At 43.1% G+C, this 13,818-nt stretch overlaps 1 protein-coding gene across 4 annotated transcripts in view; it reads right to left on the reverse strand.

Moving 5' to 3' along the window:
* UPF3A (UPF3A regulator of nonsense mediated mRNA decay) overlaps positions 1-13,818 on the reverse strand; it is a 58,654-nt gene that overhangs the window by 17,742 nt on the left and 27,094 nt on the right. For all 4 annotated transcript variants that reach the window (XM_077482693.1, XM_077482692.1, XM_077482691.1 and 1 more), the window contains exons 4-8: positions 13,542-13,640; positions 12,343-12,453; positions 11,142-11,197; positions 10,898-11,056; positions 9,857-10,014 (exon numbers count right to left, since the gene is read on the reverse strand). In XM_077482693.1, coding sequence (XP_077338819.1) covers positions 9,857-10,014; positions 10,898-11,056; positions 11,142-11,197; positions 12,343-12,453; positions 13,542-13,640 — 583 coding nt within the window. The remainder of the gene's footprint in view (positions 1-9,856; positions 10,015-10,897; positions 11,057-11,141; positions 11,198-12,342; positions 12,454-13,541; positions 13,641-13,818) is intronic.

Genomic DNA, 13,818 nt, shown 5'->3' on the forward strand with positions numbered 1-13,818 from the left:
AAAACATGGATTTTGTTGTCGGAAAATCCTATCGTGTGTACAGAGCACAAGTCTATTACATAAAATCCCAATAAAATTAATTTGCATTTTTTCTTGTAACATGACAAAATGTGGAACATTTCAAGGGGTATGAATGCTTTTTCAAGGCACTGTAAGTATCTGTATTTGAAGTTGCGGCCTGTTGTCACTTAGATTTGGAAGCAAGTATGAGAAAGATTGCAGTTTGTTGAAACTGAAGGAGATTTTATCCTTGTGGGATTGGGCATAGAAATCCTTGTATACGCCCATCTCATGTAGGGTGAGATTGGATGCCTGCAAGCACATGTTGAAGAAGTAATACAAGGATTTGGCAGAACATAATGATTACAGTAAAGATGATTGAATTTGTGTTGAGAAATAATTAATTTTTGTTTGATAATTAAGTTTTGACTTGGCAGTGGTGGCAGCATGTGCACCAGTTTATGGATGTACCGGAATGGCTGGAGGAGAAGGTGGTGTTACATATGAAGGCATTCAGTGCACATGTAACCCTTTGGCTGGGTTATGTGGATCACATGCTGGTGGCAGGGACAGGCATGCTCTCAGCTTAAAAAGTTTGTGAACAAATGAGAATAGGAGAAATACAGTATTTATCTCACTTCAGCCCCATACACACTATCAGATTTTCTGCAGATTTTTGTCTTCAGATTTACCAAAACCATGTAGTGCAAGGGCCTGCCTGATTGCATACACATTGAAACTCCTAAGGTTTGACATATTATATCATATTATATGGTTTTGGTAAATCTGAAGGAAAAAATCATCAGTAAATCTAATGGTGTGTATGGGGCTTTACAGTTGGAGAGCGGATACACATCTTCGATCTGGAGATCTGGGAAACATTGGCAGCTGTTTTATTTTTATTTTGTTTACAATTTTATTTTTTATTATTTACTTAGGACCCCTGTTGGGGTGCTTTGATGAAATATCAGGGGTCCAAACAGACCTCTGATGTTTCACCTTTGAGACAGAGACCCTCAATCTCCATGCCTGGAGCCTCAGCAGCACAGAATGAATGAACAGGAATAACCCTGTACAGAGGGGCCAGAAGAAATCAAAGTGGGGCCAGGAGAGAGGACAGCGGGGCAAGAAGAGAGTACAGCGGGACTGGGAGAGAGGAAACAGTAGGGCTGGGAGATCACAGCGGGGCAGCAGGACTTGGATAGGAGGGACGGTATATAGTATAGAGAAACCGATCCCCTCCATTTCCCTCCTGCAGCTGCTGAATGCCTGCGGGAGGGCGAGGAGTAGAAGTCAGCGATCAGCAGCTACAGGGGATTGGTTTCTGTACATACCTCTGTGTTGTTAGGACTGCATCCCAGGCATTAGTGTGTCCTTGGCAGCTGCCTAGTTTGCCTAATGGTAGCGCCGGCCCTGACTGCACCATGTAGCTTTTTTTTTTGCACACTTTTTTACCCTCCTTTGTTATAAAATGTAAAGGAGCAGCAAAGGAAAATTGAAAGCGAAAGCTTTTTGTGCTTCATCTGGTCAGGTAAGCCTGCACAGCTTCAGAGACCCATTCTTTCCTTACCCAAGGCACAAGGAGGTGTGGGATTTCCCGACCCGGTGAAGTACCATGAAGCCACCCACCTGGCAAGAAGCTATGGGTACACTTAGAACAGGCAAAAATCAACCTCCCTGGAGGGATTACCCTGGCAATCGGATAAGACGCTTCCTCTCACTATTAAATACCATTCACTAGTGGGAGCCACTATACGGACCATACAGCAGGTGTTTAAACATACTAATATATCCCCACATCGAAGCCCCATGACACCTATTTTGGGATCGTACAACTTTCTTTCAACCAAGCATTAGGGACCTGCGTTTCTCGGCACTGCAACAGCGGAGGGTCTTCACGACTCCTTCATTTTTCCACTAATCATTGCCTCATGTCAGCCCATGATCTGGATTTTACCTCTTCACAAGACTTGGCCATCTTCTGTCACAATCAGTTAAGCGTCTAACATTCAGTTAAGCGTTCACTACCTAATTAGTTTTGCTCCGTAAGGGAACCCTCCTCTTTTGAGCAAGCTTGTTTAACAGGAGAACCCATCCGACACTCGTTGTCATAATTCTATACTACCTTAAGCGCTCATGCACTTTCTTTCCTACTTGAACACAACTTTTTCTCCTAAACAGAAATATAGAATACTACTATTTGCCCACAAGACCTCTCCTACCAGCAAATTTTAGGAGGGGGGATATAAACTCCTTACACGTTGGTACCAGATGCCTGTGACACTACACTGGATGTTTCCCCAGGTTTTGAATTCCTGTTGGAGATGTATGAAATCCAAGGGGACCCTGTTTCATATTTTTTGTTAATGTCCCAAATTGAAAGAGTTCTGGACCATGGTGGAGCAGACGATTAAGATGTTCACAGGGTTGTCTTGGGGGAAATCCAGCTGCTTTTCTGCTGCGATATAAAAAAAATGGCTCGCCCAGATTATAGAGATCCAGCAAATGGAGAACCTAACTATGATACTAGAAGAATAGGAGGAGAAATATTGGAAAATATTGTTAAATCTGGACTCATTACTTCTTCTATAAAAATCAAACACCTCTTGCCTCCCAACAGCAATAAAGTAGAACCTCTTGTCTCTGGTGAACACCTCATTGTAGAGGTGTGTGGCCCAGTGGGTTGGGAGGGACTTTCTACTCTTCCTCCCTCTCCCCTCCCCTCCTTCCCCTTTCCCCCCCACATCTTTCTTTTTTCCGAACTGACTTGGGGTTCGACACTTTCCCCCTTCTACATGTGCATATACCCAAAAAGCAGGGAATATTACATTAACCTGGTATGTAGAAGAGATACACTGTATGGCCAACTACCGTACTTGGTGTTCAATAGGCCCACAGATCCTTATCATACTTACGCTTATTTGTTGCGTCATGTAGTGCCCCGTTTATTGTATTTTCTGTTGTGAATGTATGTATTTGACTCTTGCAATGTCATGCTGATTCTTTCCAAATAAAGAATAAAAAATAAAAAAAGGAAAGCTTTTTTTAGGTTTAGCACAGTTATAACTCCAGGATTGATATGCTGTTTAATATGAAGTTCTTCTCTCCCTCTCCCTGCCCACAGTCCTCTGGAACACATCACAGGTCCCAGAAGACTGAGGGGCCATTCACAAGGCAAAGCCTGGCTCGTAAATACGCAGTGGGTACCTGGCTGTGATGCTGTAAGCTGTCACAGCCAGGTGCCACAGTTCAGATGCCGGCGCCGGGGACAGAAGTCAGAGGGAAGGGAGGGACAGCTCGGTGAACACATAGCTGGATCTTGGGACAGGTCAGTGTCTGTTTATTAAGAGTTAACAGCTACAGTTTTTTGTGTCTGTCTTCATTTCAGACTGCAAAGAAACAAAATGTGATTATTTTATAGGGGGGGGGGGGGCTGATTGCTTTCTATATTTGTACTCTTTTCCTATCAGAGCATAAATATTGATCTGTAAGATCCACACAGAAGCTGTCCTGAGCTCAGTGCTGATAACAGACCCCTATTAAAACACAACAAAGATGTTGTCAGGATTGCATGAAGGAAAACTGACAGTTTTACCTTGGTCCAGCAGCAAAGAGAGTGGGGTTGATTTACTAAAACTGGAGTGCAAAATTTGGTGCAGCTCTGCATAGAATCTTCTAGGTTTTTTGTCAAAGCTTAATTGAACAAGCTAAAGTTAGAAGCTTATTGGCTACCATGTACATCTGCACCAGATTCTGCACTCTCCAGTTTTAGCAAATCAAGCCCAGTGTGTCAGTTATCAGCCCTGAGCTACAGCAAGGGATGGATGACCAGTCAGATACAGAGATTTCTGCATCTATAGGGAGAGAATACAATTTAAAACAAGGAAAATACATATTCCTGAGAGGTAAAGCTACACTGTAAATGAAAACTGAGACTCATGATTCTTTCAAATGTCCAATTCTGACTGGCTCACTAAAGGCACATTTGCTAAAAAATGCCAATTAGAGCACAGTAGTTGAATAAATTGGAAAATGCACTGATGTGGAGCGACATGAAAGAAAGGAAACTTGTAAATTGAATGCATAAAAAAACTGAAATAACTGCACACTGTTAACAGAATTTATGACATTTTGTTACATCTATTTTTACACAACTATTTGCTACATTTAGTCACATCAGGGTTTATTTACTAAAACTAAAAAGTGCAAAATCTGGTATCGTTGTGCTGCATAGCCAATCAGCTTCTAACTTCAGCTTGTGCAAATAAACTTTGACAAAAACAAAACAAAACTGTAAGCTGATTTCTATGCAGAGGTGCATTAGATCTTGCACTCTCCAGTTTTAGTAAATCAACCCCAGTATTACAGGGTTAGAGAGCTGCATAGACATTGTGTTGTTTTGGAGTTTAGTCCATATGGTAGTGCAGCAGTTATTAGTTAAAGTATTATTTATGTTGACTGGGTTTGGAAAAGTGGCACGAAATATTACTGTAAACCATTTAAACCTTTTAAAAGTGAAACTAACTTTGTACAACCAAGCAGACAATGGGTAACAAAAGTAAAACAGCAGCAGTTTTTTTTCTGTGAAAGTAATAATTTTACCACAGTACTTAAGAAAATCTTTAAGGATTGGCAAAGAATTTCCATTGTGAAAGTAATATTAATACCATAGGCAATGCTAGACCACCAGGGCCAATCCTAGGGTCACAGACGCCTGGGTGCAGAAATATGTCTGGCGGCCTCACATGGGCTTGGTCATCTTACCAACTCCTCCCTCCTCTATAGCAACGACTCAAACACAGAGATGCTCCCCTAAGAAGTCCTTGTTACCCTGGGATCCTCGCATGATCTTTTAGCAATAAAGAAAATACAGGAAGAGCGTACACTAATGAGACCTGGAGGGGAGTCTCTCTGATGCACACAGAATGGACTTCTGTTAGTCTGTTAGAAAGAGCCCCCAGACATAGTACAGGAGATAGTCAGAGACTGCAGACATGATACAGAAGATGGTCAGAGACTGCAGTCATTATACAAGTGATGGTCAGAGACTGCAGACATGATACAAGAGATGGTCAGAGACTGCAGTCATTATACAAGAGATGGTCAGAGACTGCAGACATGATACAAAAGATAGTCAGAGACTGTAGATATGATACAAGAGATGGTTAGAGACTGCAGTTCCTTTGGACTCTGAATTGCCTGTGGTGACTCTGCTGGGTAGCGCCCAGATCTGTATTCTGGCAATGACTCCATTCCTTTCTCCACCAGGGATGGCACTAGGCTGTGTGGCTTTCCCTCTGGTGGCACAGGGCAGCAGGGTTCCCTCTCTTATGGTGTTCCCTCAGCACTGTGCTCTCCCTCTGGAGTCCTGGGTGCACTTCCCTGAAAGCTTTCCCAGGCCCATGGCTCTCACTCTCTCTTTTTCTCTCTCTCTCTCTCTCCCAATCAACTGAGCATGCTGTGTGGGCTGCAGTTTCCATGTTACAGTGGGGCCGCGGACCTCGGGACTATATGTCCTACAATCCTCTTCTCTTCTCCTTTTTTTTATTCTATTTCTTCCCTGGCCGATATGAAGGCAGGGGAAGAAACATAGTGGGCAGCTGTTCTGGCAAACACTGCTCACTAGTACAGAAACGCAAGGGAGGGGGGGGGGGGAGAGAAGAGCTGCCGGCTGGTCTCTCTCCACACAGAGACAGCCACTCCGTTCTCTGGCTGCCTTGCTCTCCTCTACTGACAGGAGGAGGGAGGGGGGATGGGCTTGGGCAGAGAGCCCTCTTCCCGTTGCTAACCGTGGCGGTGGCGGCACAGTCTCCCCTCTTCTGATCTGCTCCTGTCAGTTGCCGACAGAGAGAGCTGCCTCTGGACACAGACAAGGAAAGGAGGAGGGAGGGGATCACTCTGGCACTTCGGCGCCCCCACCTCTGCGGCACCCGGGTGCGTTGCACCCCCCACACCTGCCCAGGATTGGCCCTGTAGACCACAGAACCTGGAGTGTAAGCTCAGATTCACCTGCCTACTGCCCGATTCCGCAGATTCATTCTGGCTGCACTGTGTTCATGGCACTAGCTGTGCTCTCTGCCTCTATACTATAATATTTTTCACAGATTGTTTTTTAACAATCTGTAAAAAACATTGTGAAATAGAGCTGAGGAGCACAGTTAGTCAAATGTATGCACGCCAGGAGGAGTTATACTCCTCCCAGCACTGCTTGCATAAATGTGGCACTCAGAAAAGCCACATGAGCAGGGAGCCAGTGGTGATCCACCCCTGCAGCTTCTCTCAGGTAAGTAAACACTGAGCATTATTTTTAAACTCCCACTGATCACCAAAGGAGCTCTGATAGAGAAGGGCAGTGAGCACTGACCACCAATGCTACATAGGGAATTGACCACCAGTGTTGCAGAGGACACAAACCACAAATGCTGCAGAGGACACTGACCACCAATACTGAAGGGGAAACTGACAACCAACCACTAACCATCAATGCCATAGTGGGCAATGACCACTAATGCTGTAGAAGACAATGACCACCGAGCAACAATATTTTAAAGGGACACTGGCTCCCATCATTTAAAGCCAAAGTGTAGCTAAGATTAAACCAGAAAAATCAGCACAAGAGAAATAACTTACAGTCAATAGGATGTGTCTCCTGTGCTGATTCCTCTTCTTTTATTTGAAATCTCTCTTTAGCCCCACCTCCCCCTGTAATCTTCCAGCGTGGTGGGGGTTAACTACCTTAATACCGCGGTACATATACAGTATATGGTCTTGTATTGAACTTGTTTTACCAGGATCATAGTTACAGCTACAACCATGATCTAGGTACCAATATTTAGAGCCAGCGATTCTCTTTCTTTTAAAAGTGATCCAAATGGCTATGAAGCCACTTTTACAGGTGGTGGAAGGAGGATCTCACCCTCCCGCTGCCTTTTCAGGGCTCTGCTTTCCTAACGTTGAGCCTGGGATTGATGCAATCAGTGGCATCAGGTGCACTGTAAACACTGGAAGGAATAGAATTTTCTTCCCCCCTACTGTGACATCAGAAACTGGAGGCAACAAGGATTTTGTCACTTCCGGTTTCGGTTTGTTTGTTTGTTTGTTTGTTTACAAGCCGTTAACGGCTTGTAAATCAGCCAATCAAACCGATCTTGGTTTGAACATTATATTATGTTTGTGTTCATTAAAATTAATTAAAGTGCAGGGGCGGACTGACAACTGATGGGGCCTCCGGGCCATAGAAGATCATGGGGCCCCCTGCGTCCCAAGCCACACCTGCACAGGGGGACATTTGGGGGGGGAGCACAGCACACAGGGGGACACTGTGGGGGGAGAGCACACAATGGGACACTGGGGAGGGGGGAAGCACACAGGGGGACACTGGGGGGAGCACACAAGGAGACCCTGAGAGGGGGAGAGGGCACAGGGGGACACTGGGGGAGGGGGAAAGCACAAGGGGGACACTGTGGGGTTGGAGAGCACACGGGGAAACTGTGGGGGGGGGGGGAGACACCGCAAGATCACTTTTATCGGTGGCGGGAGAGGGCCCCTCCCGCCACGCTTTGGTCTTCTCCGGCGCTTACCGCAGCCGTCGGTAGTGGGAGAGACGATTGCGCCCGCTCCCTTCACTGCCTGGATGCTGAGTGAGGGAAAGATGGCCCCCACTTGGCTCCATAGCATTGGAGGGCGGAAGTGACGTCAAACGTCATTTCCCAATGCTCTTAAAGGGGAATTTATTTTTATTTTTTTAAATGACATATCTTTTTTTTTGTTGTTTTTTTTATTGCATTTTAGTGTAAATATGAAATCTGAGTTTTTTTTGACCCCAGATCTCACATTTAAGAGGTCCTCTCATGCTTTTCTTCTATTACAAGGGATGTTTACATTCCTTGTAATAGGAATAAAAGTGACCCAACATTTTTTTTTAAAAGGACAGTGTAAAAATAAAAGGTAAAATAAAGGTAAAATAAATAAGAAAAATAAATAAATAAAATCGTCCCGCCGAGGTTGCGTGCAGAAGCGAACACATACGTTAGTTGTGCCTGCATATGAAACCGGTGTTCAAACCACACATGAGGCATCGCCGCAATCGTTAGAGCGACCTCCTCTGTAACTCAAAACTGATAACCTGTAGAAATTTTTAAATGTCACCAATGGATATTTTTAAGTTTGTTGCCATTCCACAAGTGAGTGCAATTTTAAATGGATAAACGGAGCTCTAACTCAGAACGGGTGCCCCCATAGAAAGCTGCTGGCTGAGGGGGTACTTGTTAGGAGGGAGCGGCCAGGAGCAGCATAGAGGGATCCAAAAAGAAGGGGATCCGAGCTGCTCTGTGCTCTTATTTTTCTTTTTTTTAACTAGACTTTACAATCAATTTTACGGCTAGGTTCACACCTATGCAAATTCGATGCATCCACTTTGCATTGCAGTAAAATGTGAACGGCTCTCTATGGAGCCGGTTCACATATCTTCGGGGCGGCATCCCTGAAACAGAGAACGGGGATGAGCAGCGTTCCTCTGCGATCCACAGCTGGTTCCAGTCTGAACTGAGCCTAAAGTGATACTAAGGTATTTTTTTTGTTTGTTTCAAAATAGCAAACATGTTAAACTTAACTGCTCTGTGCAGTGGTTTTGCACAGAATAGCCCAGATCCTCCTCTTCTCATGTCCCTCTTCAGCACTTCTGGCCCCTCCCTCCTGTTGAGTGCCTCCTCAGCAAGCAGCTTTCTATGGGGACCCCTGAGCCGAACCGTAGCTCCGTGTGTTCATTCAGACATGGACCCACTTACCCAGCCCCGCCCCCTCTCTCCTTATTGGCTCACTGACTTTGACTGACAGCAGCGGGAGCCAAGCCTCTCGTGCAACATCGCTGGATCAATATGGGGCTCGGGTAAGTATCAGGGGGGGCTATAGGTCAGGTCAATATGTCTTTCAGTATTATGCCTCCCAGGTCAGTTTGTCCCTCAGTTTAACCCCCCCCCCAAGTCAATCTATCCCCAATAAAATCCCCCTAAACCAGTCTGCCCCCCAGTATAATCACCCCCAGGTCAGTCTGTTTCCTAGTATAATCCCCCTAGGTCAATCTGCCCCCCCCCTGTATAATTCACCCAGGCCAGTCTGTCCCCCAGTACAATCCACCAAGTCAGACTGACCCCCAGCACAATCCCAGCAATAGTTATTTTTTCAGGCCCTGGAATAGTTGCGCAAATGTATATAAAATCACCGTTTTCACTAAAAAATTTTTTTAGAAAATTCCTGTTAAATTCCTACTAAGGCCTCGTTCACATGTGCCATACTAAATACTACACCTATATGAAGGCTGCGTTTATGAGCATGGAGATGCACAAGTGATCTGTACATCACCGTGCAGGCAGTTCCATTCATGTCAATTGGGAAGCAGCGGCTGCACGGACACAGTCACTGCTCCCAATCTGACATCCGTGTGGGTGAGAGTGCATGGCCCTGAATGCAAACAGTGTAAGTTCAGGGACATGCACTCAACGGATATCAATGGCAGTGATGAAGGGGATCGGTTGATCACTCCTTGTGTGCAGTGTGTGAAAGGGCACAGTGGGTCCTCCTTCCCTCAGGGTCCTGTGTCCCACATACAATTGCACAATGCATGATATGCCACTGTTTTGCCATATGGCCTAGAAATGCCCCTGATTTATATCACAAGAAAGTAACTATGTTCAGTATCAGTGTCAAACTAACATAGAATTTCCTGTGTGCCATTACTCCTACAACCAAAACAAAAAAGGCCAGTTTCATGGAACCAAAATCAAGTTCTATAGTTAGAATACATCTCTCTGCAACAAACCTTTGTAAATATTTAAATAGCGAGATAACCAGTCCTTACTTTTCTTTAAAGTCCTTGGCAAAGCTTTCAAAGGCTCGACTCTTAGTGGACCCAGAAGTAGACTTTTCCCATTTTGTTTCTTCCACTTCAATTCCTTCTATTTTCTCTTTTTGTTTGTCACCAATGACATCATCACCCTTTTCAGGTTTCTTTAGAAGCTATAAACAGAAATATATTATTGTAAAAAAATTCAGCATCAACAGGGATCATTTAGGTGAGTTCATAATACGATCTGTTAAAGGAACCATTGTGCTAGAAACGATATTTAGGTTTAGGGACAAAATTTTCTACTCTTCATCAGCAGGCATTCCTAGAACACAGTTCTTGGTTTTCCGTGTTTAAATTATTTAACTACATTTCAGAATTGGTAGAATAGTAGTTTAGGGCTTTGTGCACACTGTGCTCCTTTGGATAACTTTTCTCCTGATAGGAGAAAAGCAGCTTAAAAATACTTGGTAAAAGCCATGTTTTTTACAAGCATTTATGTGCGCCTGCACACATTTTGCAATAACGCACAAACACGCATGTTTATGTGGGTTTATGCATAGTTACGTGTTTTTTTTCCCTGCCCAAATGCTCCTTACTGAACGTTCAAGTGATGGGGTTTTTTTTTTTCTGCCTCTAAACGCTCCTGCCTGTAAACGCCTATGTGTGCATGGACACATAGGGGGTTATTTATGAAAGGCAACTCCACTTTGCACTCCAAGTGCACTTGAAAGTGCAGTCTCTCTAAATATAAGGGGTAGATCTGAAATGATTGGAAGCTCTGCTGATTTTATCATCCAATCATGTGCAAGCTAAAATTCAGTTTTTTATTTTCCTTGCATGTCCCCCTCGGATCTACAACGACTTTACTTCCAAGTGCACTTTCAAGTGCACTTGCAGTGCAAAGTGGATTTTCTTTTAGTAAATAATCCTCATAGGCTAACATTGAATGGGTATTAGGAGGTAGGAAAAAAAAAAAGTTAATTCCCTGTAAGACAGGTGTTTTTAAGCTGTAATGTGCATGAGGCCTTATAGTGTTCGTATTGTTATGTTCACCTTGATCCTAATTTCTTTTTCACACAGCTTCTTTTGCTTGTCTGCCTCCTTTCTTTTACGCCTTTCTTCTTCTCTCCTTTTTCTTTTTTCTTCTTCCCTTAAACGCTTTTTTTCCAACTCACGTCTCCTCCTTTCTTCCCTTTTTTCTTCTCTCATCCTCTAAAACACAATTTAAATCAATTACTATTATATCTTCAAAAAAGATAATTCTTGATTTAGAAGTCATGCTTAAGGATTGGCTCACCTGTTTTTCCAACTTTCGATTTTTAATATACTCAAGAAGTGGAGTCGTTCTTCTTGCTGTAAATCAGATTGGTGTTGGTAAAAACATATAACAATATATATATAATTATAAATTCACATATATCTATTTTTACTAAGTCATGACAGTGCTTTCCAAGGTGTGCAAAGTGTACCATATTTTCCACTTAGTTAATCACAATAGAGCTCAGAATTTATGTGACAGACCATTATGTGACAAGTATATGCTCATTCTAATGTCAATTACCAGTTGCAGGTAGGAGCGAATTGCAAACCTGACAATAATAAACAATAATTTAAAGGAAAGGACAACCCGGTCCCCTTTATATAAGGCACTTATATGGGCACTGCATGCGGCTGAGGAGCTGTTATATTCATTCCCATGAGGTTGTGGAGCTGATATTGAGAGGAATCTAGGCTTGCTGGTATCTATCTGAAGGAGCTGCAGTTTTTTATCCTCCATGCTGCTGAGGAGCGGTTATTGAAAAAAATACCTAGGCTTGTTTAATCTACCTAAGGGTAAGAAGCAGTGTGTTTGGGTGATGGTGGCTGTGTCCTTACAAGTGGATTTTTCAAGATGTATTAGCCCTTGTACACACGGTCGGAGATTCCGACAACCAAATCCGTCCTAGTAATTCCGACGGATTAATTCCGAAAGAGGTCCGGAAATGATGTTGCATACACACGGTCGGACTAAGTTGTCGGAAAATCCAATTGTACATAACGTGATGACGTTATTTCGTTACGACAGGACTACGTTCAGGCTAGTAGCCAATAGCTTTGGTCTAGGAATTTGATCTGAGCATGTGTGGCGATTTGTCCGTCGGAGTAGGCTACACATGATCGGAGTATGTCCGATAGGAGCATTTTGTCGGAAAATTTTACCGGCAAGTTGGAAAACTTGGTCCGTGGGATATTCTGACGGAAACAGTCCGATGCAGACCACACACAGTCGGAATATCCGACAAAACGGTCTGATAGGAAACATTCCATCGGAATCTCCAACCGTGTGTACAAGGGCTTACTGTTACTATGGACTTTTCAGTGAAGTTGATGTATAATCTGTTCAATACAGCTCATGTTGGACTATCACACAGTTCCTATTAGCGCTACACCATCCTTTTTAACAAACACGACACAACTAACTATGAAGCTAGAGCCTACTGCACGCATGCAGAACAGACCAATGAGTTCCTTTGTCTTTGCTTCAATCTCTCCCAAAAGGGTCTCTGGGTTTGCACAGATTTTTTCCTCGTCTGCACAATAGTTTTCCAAAAACTTCTTGTACTCCAAGTCTACAAAAGAAAGAAAGCAGTGAAATATATAAATACCAAATGAATTATGTTAAAGATATAAAACATTAAGCCCATAAAAATACTGACACTTTGTTTCAAAGTCAGTACCTAAATGATCAGTTCACCCAACATGATATTTTAGTTATAGGTAGAGTCAGGTGGAATCCTGGTGTCGTATATATCATTAGTTCTCATCCATTGATACCTACTTGCTATACCTTCCTGTTCACCTTAATTTTACTACCCACCTGTGTATCATATATTGTATTCTCTATATAAAAATATGAATACAAGATCCAACAGGTGTGTAGACTTAAGAAATGAAGGACAGAAATCTCACCAACAGTGATGAGTGAGCCAAGCAAACTTTGGTTTGCTAGATGTTTGCTGAACATTTGAAAAACACTTGAAAAAATCTGAACCCTATTCAAATTTATGGGAACTGAATCTTGTAATTTTTAATAAGAAATCTGGTATAGATTTTGGGGGGCCCACACATTTTTTTTAATTTCTTGCTTGGGTTCTTACAAACTATACCAGTCCACATGCCCTCAACATTAGGAGCATGTCTTGCCAGGGGGCTCTTTGAATGTGGTGGTTTGCTGGGATGCTCAATAGGGTTTAGGTCTGGAGATGTGCTTTACCAGTCCATCACCTTTACCCTCAGCTTCTTTAGCAAGGCAGTGGTCATCTTGGAGGTGTGTTTGGGGTGTTAAAATACTGCCCTGTAGCCCAGTCTCCGAAGGGGTGGAATCATGCTCTGCTTCAGTATGTCACAGTACATGCTGGCATTCAGGTTCCCTCAATTAACTGTAGCTCCCCAGTGCCGGCAGCAATCAGGCAGCCCCAGACCATGACACTTGACTGTAGTCTTCACTTCTCTTCACTTTTAAGTGCACTTGCAGTGCACTTGTAGTGTAAAGTGGATTTGCCTTTCGTAAATAACCCCCCAATGAAACATTAAACAAGCAGAAGAGCCAGTTTGCAAAGTTAGTGTTAGAAAAGTATGGTGCTTGCTATAGGAAATCTATAAAATATAGTTGCTTATTTGTAAAAAAAAACTGAACCACTTTTATAATAGTACTTGCCTTCAAAAATACTTCCAGCCTTTGTGTCTTTTTTCTTCAGTTTCTTTTTGGAAATTTTTTGAAAAGGTGCATATTCAACAACAGCAGGATACTCCTGACCTGAGGGAACAAATTTCAGCCTTTTTAGGGCAGTTTTTTATATTGTGCTAGTTTACTGTCATAACTATAGTTATAGAAGAGACATATGAATTTGTACTTCATGTACACAGAATAGATTAGCTATGAGAGCAATGTATCCTCAATTCATGCAAGAGCCAAATGATATAATATATATCGA

Source organism: Lithobates pipiens, unplaced genomic scaffold (assembly GCF_037356315.1).
Source record: "Lithobates pipiens isolate NorthernLeopardFrog02 unplaced genomic scaffold, aLitPip1_a1.2 Scaffold_16, whole genome shotgun sequence".
In the NCBI taxonomy this organism is placed as follows: Eukaryota; Metazoa; Chordata; class Amphibia; order Anura; family Ranidae; genus Lithobates; species Lithobates pipiens.